Source organism: Littorina saxatilis, linkage group LG2 (assembly GCF_037325665.1).
Source record: "Littorina saxatilis isolate snail1 linkage group LG2, US_GU_Lsax_2.0, whole genome shotgun sequence".
Classification (NCBI taxonomy): domain Eukaryota; kingdom Metazoa; phylum Mollusca; class Gastropoda; order Littorinimorpha; family Littorinidae; genus Littorina; species Littorina saxatilis.
Genome location: NC_090246.1, coordinates 79,932,266 through 79,949,458, shown reverse-complemented (window position 1 = coordinate 79,949,458; position 17,193 = coordinate 79,932,266). Strand labels below are relative to the sequence as shown.

The 17,193-nt window shown below is 41.5% G+C and overlaps 1 protein-coding gene across 1 annotated transcript; it reads left to right on the top strand.

Moving 5' to 3' along the window:
* Nucleotides 1-6,585: 6,585 nt before the first annotated feature.
* Nucleotides 6,586-16,731, top strand: LOC138959843 (uncharacterized). The gene is made up of 6 exons (XM_070331484.1): nt 6,586-6,792; nt 7,862-7,972; nt 8,867-8,936; nt 11,198-11,330; nt 13,618-13,726; nt 16,043-16,731. Exons 1-6 carry the CDS (start codon nt 6,688-6,690, stop codon nt 16,187-16,189), a joined length of 675 nt encoding a protein of 224 aa, XP_070187585.1. The 5' UTR covers nt 6,586-6,687; the 3' UTR covers nt 16,190-16,731.
* The last annotated feature ends 462 nt before the right edge of the window (nt 16,732-17,193 follow it).

The following is a 17,193-nucleotide window of genomic DNA, read 5'->3' as shown; positions in this document are numbered from 1 at the left end:
CCGACTGATTACTAGACTGCAAGTTCTGTGACGTTAATCTCTTTCCGATTTGATTACAATATCCAAAATGTCTGAATTAATATTAAAAGCATTACATAAAGAGGGCCCCAAGGGTTTAAAATCGTGATCGTGATTGGCGTTTTTTGACCTTTCTGTGACCGTGATTGCCGAAATTTCCATTTCTGTGATCGTGATGGGACTTTGTCCGTGATCCGTGATGACAAAAAAATCAAGTCTCGTGATCGTGATCGTCATTTGTTTTCGTGATCGTGATGGGCATTATTGCAAAGCATTTTATTTTCAACGTACATTTTTCACAGCTGTATCACTCTATGATCCTCTATTCGTCAAGGAGCCAATCCCGATTGAAGGGAAGCAACAACACATTCAGAAATATGATTTTGACAGCGATTGCTTCCCTTTAAGAGAACCAATCACACAAAAAAAGAGATCCAATCAGAAGGCAAATTGCAAAAGTCTGCCAAACTTCATCCAATGGAAGGGCTTCGTGCAAAAGTTTTGAGTGCATTCAGTCAAATTCGAATTCGAAGATCAAAAATGGCGTGCAGCGGTACTGTCATCGAACTTCTGTTATATTTTGTGGATTCAAGCCAGACCAAAGCAGGCGGCGAGAATGCCTTCCTTGGTGGAAAGGTCAGGCTACGGGTCGGTCTTTCCGAAGACGAAATATCAAGGTATGTTGATCTATGTTGCTCTATGACTGTTCTGAATGTAGGCAAAGATCTTGAAATTTGTCCAAGATCTTTGAGTTTGAGTGAGATCATTGACATTGTCGACATTGCCACGTCCGGCTGTCACTCGCTCAGTGTGACCTCGACTGGCTCGAGATCGAGTCTGCGAGTAGCCAAAACCGAAACTAGAAATGTGTTTTTCATCCCAGCAACGTGGACACGCTTGGCATAGATTCTAATTGTCGCTTCTTTGCATTTAGCTTGAATTTATTTTAGCGCCTGTAAACTTTAATATCAACAATGGGTTAAATTCAGAAACAATAGCGGGGAGACGTGCCAGTTTGGGTCACTTGATCCTCATGTCAAAGACGATCAAAGTCATGTTCGTTGGGGATTTTGTCAGGCATGCTACTTTTCCGGTAATTGCCGGAAATCCGATAAAGCCGTTTTCAAAATCCGGTAAAGTCAAACTTATTCCGGTGAAGTTGAAACATTTCCGCAAAAACGATCCGTGTGAATATCGCGCAACGCGACCGGGCGCCGGTCTCAATGAAGCCAGCGCACAGAAGTGTTGTTTTCACCAGTTTGGAGGTGTGTTGAATGGTGGTGGGGGGAGGCTAAAATGGGATTTTTAACAAGATCACAACACTATTACAGCCCTGAAAATGATGCCCAGAATGCACCAGATTGCACAGATTTTAACCGTTTTTGAAAAAAATTCTGGGGGGGCATGCCCCCGGACCCCCCTAGTTGGCTCGCCTGCTTCGCAGGCTCAGGCTTGTGGCTTCGCCACTGGCACTGCGCGCTTCTTTCAGGTAAAACCATTTTCGGCCTGTAGCATTCCCGTTTGTTTTTCAAGGCTATGAAACCAGGCGATAGTGTCAGTACCTCAAATTGTATGGCAAAGTTGAAAATAAAGAACCGATACATGTACTTTAATTTCAATCCACCCAATAGTTTTTGAGAAAATGGGTTTACAAGATTTAGCTCTGGAAATGTGAAATTGTGCAAGTATAATTATATTCATGTGTGTGAGTGAGGGTGTGGGAGTTGAATGTGTAAGAGTGTAGAGAGAGAGACAGAGAGAGAGAGAGAGAGAGAGAGAGAGAGAGAGAGACAGAGAGAGAGAGACAGAGACAGAGACAGAGAGAAAGAGAGAAAACAATGAAAACATCATTCTTGTTAATGATTACAAATCATGATAATTATGTATTTCTATGTGTGTATGAAAGAGAATTACAAAAATAATAATAAAAAAAGTGCAACAGTTCTCACTTTGTGTTGAATAAACAATAGATCCAGAGGAGCGAATTACTGTGTGGTTGTGTTTACTTTGACACGTGCTTTCTGTACATGCAACTTTTACCGTGACCGTGATTTGCCACTGGTGTTCGTGATCGTGAAAACAAAAATCAAGGTAACTGTGATCGTGAAAGCTAAAATTTCCCTTCCCGTGATCGTGATGATACCCCCCCCCCCCCCCCCCCCCTTTGGGGCCCTCCATAAACAATACCGATGAAGACTAAAACAAAACAAGCATTAAAGAATAACATGTACACATCCTTATCTAGAGGCGAAGATCATTTTTGCTTTGACGATCCTGTGTTTGAACTAATGCACCTAGCTAGAGTGAATAGCTAGAAAGGGAGAGCACAAAAATCAAGGTCTTTTTACATTTAGTCAAGTTTTGACTAAATGTTTTAACATAGAGCGGGGAATCGAGACGAGGGTCGTGGTGTATGTGTGTGTGTGTGTGTGTGTGTGTCTGTCTGTGCGTGTGTGTGTGTAGAGCGATTCAGACTAAACGACTGGACCGATCTTTATGAAATTTGACATGAGAGTTCCTGGGAATGATATCCCCGGACGTGTTATTCATTTTTTCGATAAATACCTTTGATGACGTCATATCTGGCTTTTTGTAAAAGTTGAGGCGGCACTGTCACACCCTCATTTTTTAATCAAATTGATTAAAATTTTGGCACAGCAATCTTCGATAAAGGCCGGACTTTGGTATTGCATTTCAGCTTGGTGGCTTAAAAACTAATGAATGAGTTTGGTCATTAAAAATCGGAAACTTGTAATTTTTAAACGATCCAAAAATAATTTCATCTTATTCTTCGTCATTTTCTGATTCCAAAAACATATACATATGTTATATTTGGATTACAAACAAGCTCTGAAAATTAAAAATATGAAAATTATGATTAACATTAATTTTCCGAAATCGATTTAAAAACAATTTCATCTTGTTCCTTGTCGGTCCCTGATTCCAAAAACATATAGATATGATATGTTCGGATTAAAAACAAACTCAGTAATCTAAAAAGAATGGAAATACAGAAAAGCATGTTATCCTGCTCAGCGCGACCACCACCGCACTATTCTGCATGGCTTGTCGATTTCACTGCCTTTGCCACGAGCGGTGGACTGACGAAACTACGGGTATGTGGTCTTGGTGAAAAAAGCAGTGCGTTCAGTTTAATTCTGTGAGTTCGACAGCTTGACTAAATGTTGTTATTTCGCCTTACGCGACTTGTTATATTTTGTTTTTATATTTAGTCAAGTTTTGACTAAATATTTTAACATCGAGGGGGAATCGAGACGAGGGTCGTGGTGTATGTGTGTCTGTCTGTGCGTGTGTGTGTGTGTGTGTGTTTGTGTGTGTAGAGCGATTCAGACTAAACTACTGGACCGATCTTTATGAAATTTGACATGAGAGTTCCTGTGTATGAAATCCCCGAACGTTTTCTTCATTTTTTTGATAAATGTCTTTGATGACGTCATATCCGGCTTTTCGTGAAAGTTGAGGCGGCACTGTCACGCCCTCATTTTTCAACCAAATTGGTTGAAATTTTGGTCAAGTAATCTTCGACGAAGCCCGGACTTCGGTATTGCATTTCAGCTTGGTGGCTTAAAAATTAATTAATGACTTTGGTCATTAAAAATCTGAAAATTGTAAAAAAAAATAAAAATTTATAAAACGATCCAAATTTACGTTTATCTTATTCTCCATCATTTGCTGATTCCAAAAACATATAAATATGTTATATTTGGATTAAAAACAAGCTCTGAAAATTAAATATATAAAAATTATTATCAAAATTAAATTGTCCAAATCAATTTAAAAACACTTTCATCTTATTCCTTGTCGGTTCCTGATTCCAAAAACATATAGATATGATATGTTTGGATTAAAAAACACGCTCAGAAAGTTAAAACAAAGAGAGGTACAGAAAAGCGTGCTATCCTTCTTAGCGCAACTACTACCCCGCTCTTCTTGTCAATTTCACTGCCTTTGCCATGAGCGGTGGACTGACGATGCTACGAGTATACGGTCTTGCTGAAAAATGGCATTGCGTTCAGTTTCATTCTGTGAGTTCGACAGCTACTTGACTAAATATTGTATTTTCGCCTTACGCGACTTGTTGCTTTTGAAATACCAAATATACCTTCAAATAAAAATAACAAGTCGCGTAAGGCGAAAATACAATATTTAGTCAAGTAGCTGTCGAACTCACAGAATGAAACTGAACGCAATGCCATTTTTCAGCAAGACCGTATACTCGTAGCATCGTCAGTCCACCGCTCATGGCAAAGGCAGTGAAATTGACAAGAAGAGCGGGGTAGTAGTTGCGCTAAGAAGGATAGCACGCTTTTCTGTACCTCTCTTTGTTTTAACTTTCTGAGCGTGTTTTTAATCCAAACATATCATATCTATATGTTTTTGGAATCAGGAACCGACAAGGAATAAGGTGAAAGTGTTTTTAAATTGATTTCGAAAATTTAATTTTGATAATAATTTTTATATATTTAATTTTCAGAGCTTGTTTTTAATCCGAATATAACATATTTATATGTTTTTGGAATCAGCAAATGATGGAGAATAAGATAAACGTAAATTTGGATCGTTTTATAAATTTTTAATTTTTTTTACAATTTTCAGATTTTTAATGACCAAAGTCATTAATTAATTTTTAAGCCACCAAGCTGAAATGCAATACCGAAGTCCGGGCTTCGTCGAAGATTACTTGACAAAAATGTCAACCAATTTGGTTGAAAAATGAGGGCGTGACAGTGCCGCCTCAACTTTCACGAAAAGCCGGATATGACGTCATCAAAGACATTTATCAAAAAAATGAAAAAAACGTTCGGGGATTTCATACCCAGGAACTCTCATGTCAAATTTCATAAAGATCGGTCCAGTAGTTTAGTCTGAATCGCTCTACACACACACACACACAGACAGACAGACACACACACACACACACACACACGCACATACACCACGACCCTCGTTTCGATTCCCCCTCGATGTTAAAATATTTAGTCAAAATTTGACTAAATATAAAAACCAAAGCTTTGCAGCATAAGTGGACTTGCTTATACTTGCCCTTTACAATAATGCAATCAACCAAAAATGATACGATTACTTCGAAAACACAAAGTGGTTCATGGCAGAAGGCCGAAGGGTTTTGTAATGAATACTGTAACTGAATTTCTAAGTTAAAAGACCTTTTTTTCTGAGCGAATTAGACCCAAGTACCGAAGGACAATCATTATTTAGTGCTTGGGAAGGGCAGGGGATACAGGGGCGGATCCAGGGGGGGGGGGGGGGGGGGGGGGTTCCGGGGTTTCCGAAAACCCCTCCCCTAGCCTAAAAAAAAACATTTTTAAAAAAGAAGAAAATTAAAAAATTAAAATTGAAATTAAAGAAAAACTTATGGCTCAGATTGCACCAGATTGCTCCATTTTCCTTGATTTTTATCAAAGATTTTCCGCGCTGGCTTTATAACCAGTTCAGTCGTCGCTATCGGCGTGGGTTTGAATTCCATGTTCGAGATTTGTTTCTTGGAGTCAACCGGCTTTGTGAGACTCTCTTCGGTGTCCAAAAACCCTCGTGTGCACACATACGCACGAAAAAGATCCCAAGCGCACAGCGAATGTCAACACTTGGAAAACACGAAGCCACGTATGCGTCATCTCTCGTCTCTCATTATGATGATGGTATCTCGATACTTTTACGAGACAAGTCTAAAAATTCCAACAAACTGACACACACACACACGCTCGCACGCACACACGCGCACGCTCAGTCGCACGCACACTGACACCCGCTCAGTGACGCGCACACCGTCACACACACACACACGCGCACGCACGCACACGCGGACCACACACACACACACACACACACACCCCGAACAACTTGTCAAAAAACACATTCATTTTATCCTTCTTATAGTTTGGAAAACTACGAGGTTTTGAATACAATGATAGGAGGTTCGAACGCTTCACGCCCTCAAATAATCGCTTTGCGTCGTCGAATTGTCCCTAAAAAGAAAATGGAACACCCCCCCCCCCCCCCCCCCCTAAAAATGATGTGAACCGCCCCTGGGATAGTCATGATCAGTGTGGAGTTTGAGAGAGAGAGAGAGAGAGAGAGAGAGAGAGAGAGAGAGAGAGAGAGAGGAGGGCCCCAAAGGGGGGGTATCATCACGATCACAGGAAGGGAAATTTTAGCTTTCACGATCACAGTTACCTTGATTTTTGTTTTCACGATCACAAACACCTTGACGAATAGAGGATCATAGAGTGATACAGCTGTGAAAAATGAACGTTGAAAATAAAATGCTTTGCAATAATGCCCATCACAATCACGAAAACAAATGACGATCACGATCACGAGACTTGATTTTTTTTGTCATCACGGATCACGGGCAAAGTCCCATCACGATCACAGAAATGGAAATTTCGGCAATCACGGTCACAGAAAGGTCAAAAAACGCCAATCACGATCACGATTTTAAACCCTTTGGGGCCCTCAGAGAGGGGATCTTTCGCCATGTACAGTCTAGGGGAGGGTACTCTTCGGGTTGCTAACTCTTCAATCGCGGAATCACGTAAGGTTCCTTACCTGTTGTTTCGCATCGCCGTTTCGAATCCGTTTCGGCTTTCGACTCAATCCCAGCCTGTGAGACATCTTTGTATCGGAGTTATGGAGGCCAGTGACACGAAGTACAACCCTTGGTCAACTGATGACTCTGGAGCTTGGCTGAGGAATGCTCTCCTCCTCGCTGAAAGGACTGGACACATTTTCAGAGTAAGGCAAACGAAAGAGGCATTTATTGATTTAAGTCTCCAAATTTGTAGAACCTGCATTTGTAATCATAACAAGTCATTTTAAATCCCTTTGAAGTTACGGAATGATCTCCGATGAACTGTAGAAATGTACCAGCGCATGCAGCTAGCTAGTTGCTGCTGTCTCGATCTATTTTGAACACAATGATTATTTTTCTCAGAGTAGAGTGTTAGTTTGTTACAACAGGCTGAAATCATCTTTAATTTGAATCAACATTTTGCAACAATCAATCACATCAATATAGCGCACAGACTTGCACATCACGTTTTAAGAGCCTAGATTACCATGCAGTGACAAGAGCCTACTCAGTAAAGGGACGTAATGCTGTCTCTGCAGCCCAGAGAGACTGTGTGAGTTTAATATAGGCTATATAATCAGTTAAGACTGAGTAAAAAATCATTACAATCGATAGTTACCAGTGAAAAGTAATATCGGAACACTCTAACCCTGGAGCCCAGTTTCAGGCCTTGGGCTGACTTGCATAGTTGTACATGTACTTTGACCACAACTAGTACAACTACAAGGCATACAATGGTACATGTATATATTTTTTTGAGGTTGAACCATAGTATCCAAGGCATTACCTCCAAGATGTTTCCCTCACTGCTTGTGTTTAAAATGTATCGGTATCAAATATCATGCACACATGTGACATACATACATGTACCTTACTTTGTTTTTACTCAATTCCGTTTCATTTTCACTCTTTCGGGTTAAATTCAACAGCTTCTAAGGTCTTATTACAAAAGTTGCTGTCAATAAGACTTTGTGATTGATAAATGTAGAAATCTCGTAACTCACTTCAAATGTTCCTGTAATTTAAGTAAGGAGCTGTTGGCCTGGATTCATTCAATAGATAACTCACTCTGCATATATGTTATCGGTGGTTCGTAGCTGTTTTGTGGCATTTGGCGGTAGGAGTAAAAACACATTAGATAATGGATGCAGAAGTAAGTTTGGCAGTTCACAATATTTTGTATAACTTTCAAAGCATGTACATTACACTACAATGTCAAAGTTTCGCTTTCAGAGAGAGGAACCCGAGGAGTCTGTGGCCAGACAAAGACTGGCTGACACGCCATCCTTGAAGATGATCCAACTGCAGCGAGAGATCTCACAGCACTGTAATCGCTTGAATGAGGTAACACCCCCCTCTCTCTCTCTCTCTCTCTCTCTCTCTCTCTCTCTCTCTCTCTCTCTCTCTCTCTTTTTATATTTTATATTGTAAAAACCAAACCACTGGTTATGCAATTAAACTATCCATCCATCTATATCTATATTTTATATTGTAAAAACCAAACCACTGGTTATGCAATTAAACTATCCATCCATCCATATCTCTCTCTCTTTCCTCTTTTATTACTTCTTTTTCATGAATTCAGCATTTACTGTGAAATTCATGTCAAGGTACCACATTGTATTCATGTGTGACCTATGGTCAATTTTAGGTTTTTTAGTTTTATTTTACAGGATTTTTCTTTTAGACGTCTTGATTCATCATTTCATGATGATGTAATTTAGTATTGTAATCTCATTTTGCTAAAGGAACTGACGGGCGCAGTGGCGTGGTGGTAAGACGTCGGCCTCCTAATCGGGAGGTCGTGAGTTCGAATCCCGGTCGCTGACGCCTGGTGGGTTAAGAGTGGAGATTTTTCCGATCTCCCGGGTCAACTTATGTGCAGACTTGCTAGTGACTTAACCCCCTTCATGTGTACACGCAAGCACAAGACCAAGTGCACACGGAAAAGATCCTGTAATCCATGTCGGTGTTCGGTGGGTTATGGAAACACGAAAATACCCAGCATGCCTACTCAACGAAAGCGGAGTGAAGCTGACTATGCTCTCAGAGTATAGTGTGTGGGGAACCCAAATGGGCAAACGAGCTCACACGTAACCAGAAACATTTTGGAACGCTGAAGAATAAGAAGCTAAAGGAACACCTTAATAATTTCTGTAACTAGTGTAAGGCAGTTTATTTGCAGGTAACAACCTGGAATTGATAGCTTTGATTAGAATTGTCCATTGCACCTTTCAGGTGAATTCTGAGATCCAGAAGCGAGTGCTGTACCATGAGACAAAGGACATCTTGGACATCAACTTCATGGGTGAGTTAACACTTGTCTTGATCTATACCAAAGTATCCTCTTCCAATACCTTGTAACTAAACGTGAATACTGTAGAAGGAGTCTATGTCGATCAAAAGCGGGTGCATTCCCTGTCGGTGTCTTGTAACTAAACGTGAATACTGTAGAAGGGGTCTATGTCGATCAAAAGCGGGTGCATTCCCTGTAGGTGTCTTGTAACTAAACGTGAATACTGTAGAAGGGGTCTATGTCGATCAAAAGCGGGTGCATTCCCTGTGGGTGTCTTGTAACTAAACGTGAATACTGTAGAAGGGGTCTATGTCGATCAAAAGCGGGTGCATTCCCTGTCAGTGTCTTGTAACTAAACGTGAATACTGTAGAAGGGGTCTATGTCGATCAAAAGCGGGTGCATTCCCTGTAGGTGTCTTGTAACTAAACGTGAATACTGTAGAAGGGGTCTATGTCGATCAAAAGCGGGTGCATTCCCTGTAGGTGACTTGTAACTAAACGTGAATACTGTAGAAGGGGTCTATGTCGATCAAAAGCGGGTGCATTCCCTGTCGGTGTCTTGTAACTAAACGTGAATACTGTAGAAGGGGTCAATGTCGATCAAAAGCGGGTGCATTCCCTGTAGGTGTCTTGTAACTAAACGAGAATACTGTAGAAGGGGTCTATGTCGATCAAAAGCGGGTGCATTCCCTGAAGATTTTTTTCCTGTATACAGGGAATACACCTGGGTGCATTTCCTGTAGGTTTTGTCGAGTCTGGTTGGAGGTCATGTGACTCTTTGCTACACCCTCAAAAATAATGTTTTTACCCAAGGTTTGTTGATCTTGAAACGTTCCGGCACAAACATTCCACCCCAAAGTTCAAGAAAATAGCACGTTTACTTTAATCAAACGCACTGGCTATATATACACTCGGAGTGTATCTGAGACTGTGCCAAAAGGTCAGGTGTCATGTCTACTGTCCCGAATGACACACGATTGCTGACATTTCACCATTGCCAACAGAATAAACAAATAAGAAATAGGTAGAAAATGAATGTGAAAACTGACTTTAATTGTTGATCAGTATTTTCTATACCACTAACAAATAATCTACTTGCACATAGCTGTTTGGCAAATGTATGTTGCATGGGACACACTGACATGAAAGTGGAAGATGTTTTTCCCTCTAGAGAAACTACATATCAAGTTACACTTTTTGTGCTCTTCCATTCCAGTTGGCAATCAATTGTTAACGCATGTTATTAGAAAAAATAGAACGAAAACAGATTAGATAGAATGAAAAATGTACTGGTGATGTCATTTGGGACATACTGACATGAAAACGTCACCTTTTGGCACAGTCTCATATATACAAGTTCTGCCCCTGTATACACTCTGGCGTTAACTTCCGGTCTCGAAGGGAATTTGCCATTCGTTGGCTAAAGATTTGTAACGGAGCTTTTCATTGACGGAGTGTATACAGACCCATCGATCCTGTACATTTACTCAGAGTGTGTATAGCTTTTGCCTTAATCAAAACTAATGAACCCTAATATTATAAAAACACTGACACTGATGTGCTGTCTAGAAGGAAAACATGTTTTCAGAGACAAGAGCTGAAGATTTTGTCTAATCACCTGCAGATCATAACTGTTTTGACAGGGTGTTGCAGTATATATCGAGTCTCCCTTTACAGCAGGCTCTGCAGAGTTGTCTACCGGCGAAGAGCGCAAGCTATTTATAGTAGCTCGACACTTCTTCTACGTCGCCGGCCAGACACCTGTCAATTGTAAAGTTGTGTTTGTGATGGGGTCTGGCTTGCTGCTGTCTCCTTGTATGCCTACCCATGACAGTTTTTATTGGGCTATTAAATGAGCCCTAAAATCTCAACCCTGTTTGACTGGCTTTGCCTCCAAATGTGTTTGTTTGTTTGTTTGTTTGCTTAACGCCCAGCCGACCACGAAGGGCCATATCAGGGCGGTGCTGCTTTGACATTTAACGTGCGCCACATACAAGACAGAAGTCGCAGCACAGGCTTCATGACTCACCCTGTCACATTATTCTGACACCGGACCAACCAGTCCTAGCACTAACCCCATAATGCCAGACGCCAGGCGGAGCAGCCACTAGATTGCCAATTTTAAAGTCTTAGGTATGACCCGGCCGGGGTTCGAACCCACGACCTCCCGATCACGGGGCGGACGCCTTACCACTGGGCCACCGTGCCGGTCTGCCTCCAAATGTGATTGTTGTGCTTCATGCATCTCTGTAACATTGTGTGTATGTTTCCAGAGGGAAGAACCAAGGAGCTGAAGGTGTTTTCTGAACATCTGCAAACGGTTGTGAGCAACAAGGAGGTCATCATCAACCGACTCCAGCAACCCTTTGTCGGCGACTTCGTCAAGATAGAGGCTGCCTTCCACAGGTATGCTCTGTTCATCTTCGTCTTCCATTGTGTGCTCTGTTCATCTTTAGTCTTCCATTGCTGTTCATCTTAAGTCTTCCATTGTACGCTCTGTTCATTTTTAGTCTTTCATTGTACGCTCTGTTCATTTTTAGTCTTTCATTGTACGCTCTGTTCATCTTAGTCTTCTTCCATTGTACACTCTTTGTCTTAGTCTTCCATTGTACGCTCTGTTCATCTTAGTCTTCTTCCATTGTACACTCTTTGTCTTAGTCTTCCATTGTACGCTCTGTTCATCTTAGTCGTCTTCCATTGTACACTCTGTTTATCTTAGTCTTCCATTGTACGCTCTGTTCATCTTAGTCTTCTTCCATTGTACACTCTTTGTCTTAGTCTTCCATTGTACGCTCTGTTCATCTTAGTCTTCCATTGTACGCTCTGTTCATCTTAGTCTTCCATTGTACGCTCTGTTCATCTTAGTCTTCCATTGTACGCTCTGTTTATCTTCGTCTTCCATTGTACACTCTGTTTATCTTAGTCTTCCATTGTACGCTCTGTTTATCTTTAGTCTTCCATTGTACACTCTGTTCATTTTTAGTCTTCTTACCGGCACGGTTGGCCTAGTGGTAAGGCGTCCGCCCCGTGATCGGGAGGTCGTGGGTTCGAACCCCGGCCGGGTCATACCTAAGACTTTAAAATTGGCAATCTAGTGGCTGCTCCGCCTGGCGTCTGGCATTATGGGGTTTGTGCTAGGACTGGTTGGTCCGGTGTCAGAATAATGTGACTGGGTGAGACATGAAGCCTGTGCTGCGACTTTTGTCTTGTGTGTGGCACACGTTATATGTCAAAGCAGCACCGCCCTGATATGGCCCTTCGTGGTCGGCTGGGCGTTAAGCAAACAAACAAACAAACAAACAAACAAAATCTTTAGTCTTTCATTGTACGGTCTGTTCATCTTTAGTCTTCCATAGTACCCTCTTTGTCTTAACGTCTGAAACTTGCAAACTTTCAGTTGTCATTCATTGGAGTGGTAATGGATTCACGTCTAAATGCTTTATGGATTATCCGTTACAAACTTACACACTCTATTGCATACAAAATTCTAAGCTCACCTTGAACATTGCACATATTTTGTACAGGTATAACTGAGTGATACAGAAAGAAAAAAGACGGGTGTTGAGAAAAGGTAGACGTTTTTCATGCAGTTTGAGGAGCCCAGAATGCTATGTCTGAAGAAACGTTTTCTGTATCTTCCCTTTCTCAAAGAAATCTGTGTTCACAGAATGTTTGAAGTTTCCATGTCTTCTTTTAAAGGTATTGGTTGTGTTTTGTTAATGTTAGAATACTGTTCTACGTAACAATACTACTACAAACATCGTTGTTGACTTTGTTGTGTTTATTTTGACAGGTACACTAGTGAACTGTGTTGTGTTTATTTTGACAGGTACACCAGTGAACTGTGTTGTGTTTATTTTGACAGGTACACCAGTGAACTGTGTTGTGTTTGTTTTGACAGGTACACCAGTGAACTGTGTTGTGTTTATTTTGACAGGTACACCAGTGAACTGTGTTGTGTTTATTTTGACAGGTACACCAGTGAACTGTGTTGTGTTTGTTTTGACAGGTACACCAGTGAACTGTGTTGTGTTTGTTTTGACAGGTACACCAGTGAACTGTGTTGTGTTTGTTTTGACAGGTACGCCAGTGAACTGTGTTGTGTTTGTTTTGACAGGTACGCCAGTGAACTGTGTTGTGTTTATTTTGACAGGTACACCAGTGAACTGTGTTGTGTTTGTTTTGACAGGTACACCAGTGAACTGTGTTGTGTTTGTTTTGACAGGTACGCCAGTGAACTGTGTTGTGTTTGTTTTGACAGGTACACCAGTGAACTGTGTTGTGTTTGTTTTGACAGGTACACCAGTGAACTGTGTTGTGTTTGTTTTGACAGGTACACCAGTGAACTGTGTTGTGTTTGTTATGACAGGTACACCAGTGAACTGTGTTGTGTTTGTTATGACAGGTACACCAGTGAACTGTGTTGTGTTTGTTATGACAGGTACACCAGTGAACCGTGTTGTGTTTGTTTTGACAGGTACACCAGTGAACTGTGTTGTGTTTGTTTTGACAGGTACACCAGTGAACTGTGTTGTGTTTGTTTTGACAGGTACACCAGTGAACTGTGTTGTGTTTGTTTTGACAGGTACACCAGTGAACTGTGTTGTGTTTGTTTTGACAGGTACACCAGTGAACTGTGTTGTGTTTGTTTTGACAGGTACGCCAGTGAACTGTGTTGTGTTTGTTTTGACAGGTACGCCAGTGAACTGTTCACACACCTAGCCCCCATCCTGTCCGACCTGACCTCTCACCTGGATGACCTCACCTGGGTCAACAGCAGTGGTGTCAACCCCGGCCAGCTGGTCAGTTGAGATGGCATGGGAAAAAAACTCTGCTAATTCTGCACTCTTGTCTCTTTCCCATTCTCTTTCAATGTATGTTGGCACTTGACTTTTTCAATGGCGAAATTTTTGATTTTTGTACGTGGTGAACTTTAGTTATGATTTTTGTTACTTTGCTTATGCTGAAATGACAGTGCATCAGTGACTTTCATCCTTGCCAAAAGGCTTAATTTCATTTATTTTCCGATATCTTGAGATACTGTTCCAGCGTTTCTTCCTTGATTAAAACATATGGTTAGGGTAAATCAATTTCTGTTTCCATTGTGTGATAATAAGTGAGCAAGAGACAGGTGTTGAAACTGCTGATGAGGACTGCTTGCAACAGGAGTGAACGTGTCTCACTGTTAGAGGTGTTAACCTTCGCCGGCACTCGTTATCGACTACACACGGACGCATTCGTGGGGCCGTGCAGACCCATGCTTCTCGAAGAAGGAAAAATGTGCATATCCTTCCGTGGCACTCGTGGGGCCGTGCAGACCCATGCTTCTCAAAGAAAGAAAAATATGCATATCCTTCCGTGGCACTCGTGGGTCCGTGCGGACCCAGAAGGGTGCTTGATTGCAAATATCTCTTAAACGAGTTGGAATTTTTTAATGAGCTTTTAGAAATGCCTCAGACACCTAAAAAGCTATCATCTCCTAAAAGCTCATTAAATTTCAGTGATAATTAATTAATTAATTAATGGTCAAATTTAGACTACACACGGTATTTGGTAAAATATTATGGGTCTGCATGGCCCCACGAGTGCCACGGAAGGGTTTGCACAATTGTCCTTCTTTGAGAAGTATGGGTCCGCATGGACCCACGAGTGCCTCGGAAGGGTATACATGCTTTTCCTTCTTTGAGAAGTATGGGTCCGCACGTCCCCACGAATGCTTCCGTGTGTAGTCTAAATTTGACCATTAATTAATTAATTAATTATCACTGAAATTTAATGAGCTTTTAGGAGATGATAGCTTTTTAGGTGTCTGAGGCATTTCTAAAAGCTCATTAAAAAATTCCAACTCGTTTAAGAGATATTTGCAATCAAACACCCTTCTGGGTCCGCACGGACCCACGAGTGCCTCGGAAGGGTATACACGCTTTTCCTTCTTTGAGAAGTATGGGTCCGCACGTCCCCACGAATGCTTCCGTGTGTAGTCTAAATTTGACCATTAATTAATTAATTAATTATCACTGAAATTTAATGAGCTTTTAGGAGATGATAGCTTGTTAGGTGTCTGAGGCATTTCTAAAAGCTCATTAAAAAATTCCAACTCGTTTAAAAGATATTTGCAATCAAACACCCTTCTGGGTCCGCACGGACCCACGAGTGCAGGCGAAGGTTAACAGTGATTTACATGACAGTCTGGTGACAGAGCTGTCCTACATGTATCAGGAAAGAAGTGTCAGTAAATGATGTTGCTTTGTTTTTAAAGGCCAACTTGGCCTCCTGAAAACAGTTCACCTCTCTGTCCCAGATCTGGTCATGCTTTAACATAGCCATCCATCCACTTGGTCACATACAAAAAATAAACAGCCTGGGTGCTGTATGTGCTGTATGTGTAAAACAGGACTGGGTGGCCGAGTGGTAACGCACTTGCGCTCGGAAACGAGAGGTTGTGAGTTCGACCCTGGGTCAGGGCGTTAGCAATTTTCTCCCCCCTTTCCTAACCTAGGTGGTGGGTTCAAGTGCTAGTCTTTCGGATGAGACGAAAAACCGAGGTCCCTTCGTGTACACTACATTGGGGTGTGCACGTTAAAGATCCCACGATTGACAAAAGGGTCTTTCCTGTCAAAATTGTATAGGCATAGATAAAAATGTCCACCAAAATACCCGTGTGACTTGGAATAATGGGCCGTGAAAAGTAGGATATGCGCCAAAATGGCTGCGATCTGCTGGCCAATGTGAATGCGTGATGTATTGTGTAAAAGAAATTCCATCTCACACGGCATAAATAAATCCCTGTGCCTTGAATATGTGCGCGATATAAATTGCATAAAATAACAATTTGAAGAAAAAAAAATGCCTGCGCTTAGAACTGTACCCACAGAATACGCGCAATATAAGCCTCATATTGATTGATTGATTGATGTGCACAGGGCGGTTGGTTTTTATCATTAATTTTATAAAGGGAACTGGTGCCCGTTTCGAAAATGAATTCATCAAAATGGTTCAACTCACCACAGCGAGCAGTGAGGGTGTTGATTTTTGTTATATGACCAAGTGTATTGCTGTGTTTAACAGGAAAGAAGTGTCGGTAAATGTTATTGCTATGGTTACCGTGTGTTTTGCAGGACACGCTGGTGACGGACCTGTCAGGGGCTCTGGCCAGCATCCAGACCAACTACCAGTCCATCAGTCAGATGTCCCAGTGTATTCACAGTCTCTACTCCCAAGACTCCTCTCAACGCTCTGTTACTAGTGATAGTACCACGCCATAAGACTGTGTGTGTGAGTGTCCATCAGTCAGATGTCACAGTATATTCAGTCTCTACTCTCTCCATGCTCTGTTACTAGTGATAGTACCACGCCATGAGATGTGTGTCCATCAGTCAGATGTCACAGTGTATTCACAGTCTCTACTCCCTCAATTCCTCTTGACGCTCTGTTACTAGTGATAATACCACGCCATGAGACAGTGTGTGTGTCCACGAGTCACATGTCAGTGTATTCAGTCTCACCGCTCTGTTAGTAGCATGCATGGAGACACACCACGAGGTGGTGTGTGTACGAGTTTGAGTGTGTATGAATTGTTTAGTGTATGCGTGCGTGTGTGTGTTAAGGAAAGTTCAGCTGTTGAGCTTTATGTAAGAGGATACATATTTTGTGTAGGTGAGTGACCATCGGGTCACAGCAGTGCATGTGTGTGTTGTGAAGGTGGTTTTAAATGTGCTGATGTGGGTAGGTGTGTGTGTGTGTGAGTGATTTGCAAAGCATTAAAGGAGCTATGTACAAATGGAGAATAAAAATGTATGCATTACTATCACGTCTTTTTCCATAATTTTACTGGCTGAGAATGGCTCCTGTAGTTCAGTTCTACCTTTGACCTGCTGTATGAGCACAAGGCACAATTCCTGCAACACTGACTGACTAACACCAGCCTTTCTGTGTAGGCAGGTTTCACGGTAATCAGACTCTTTGATGTGTGTAAACTTTGCTTTCAAATTACTTGCTTACTGTGTTGATTTTCATCATTTTTTCTGCTTGGCATGAGTAAGTATGGTATTTGCAATACAAAAAAATAAATAAAAGCTAAAATGTTTGTGTTTGAGCAATTATTTGAGCGCGTTTTTCGAAGCGAACGTGTGAATCCTGACAGACACCATTTCCTTCTGTCACATGACCCCATCTCAAAGTGTGATTCAACAGACACAAAAATAACACACAAAACTTATGATAATGGGGTTATTAATTCAATTAATACACAAGGTTAGTCTCTGACTAG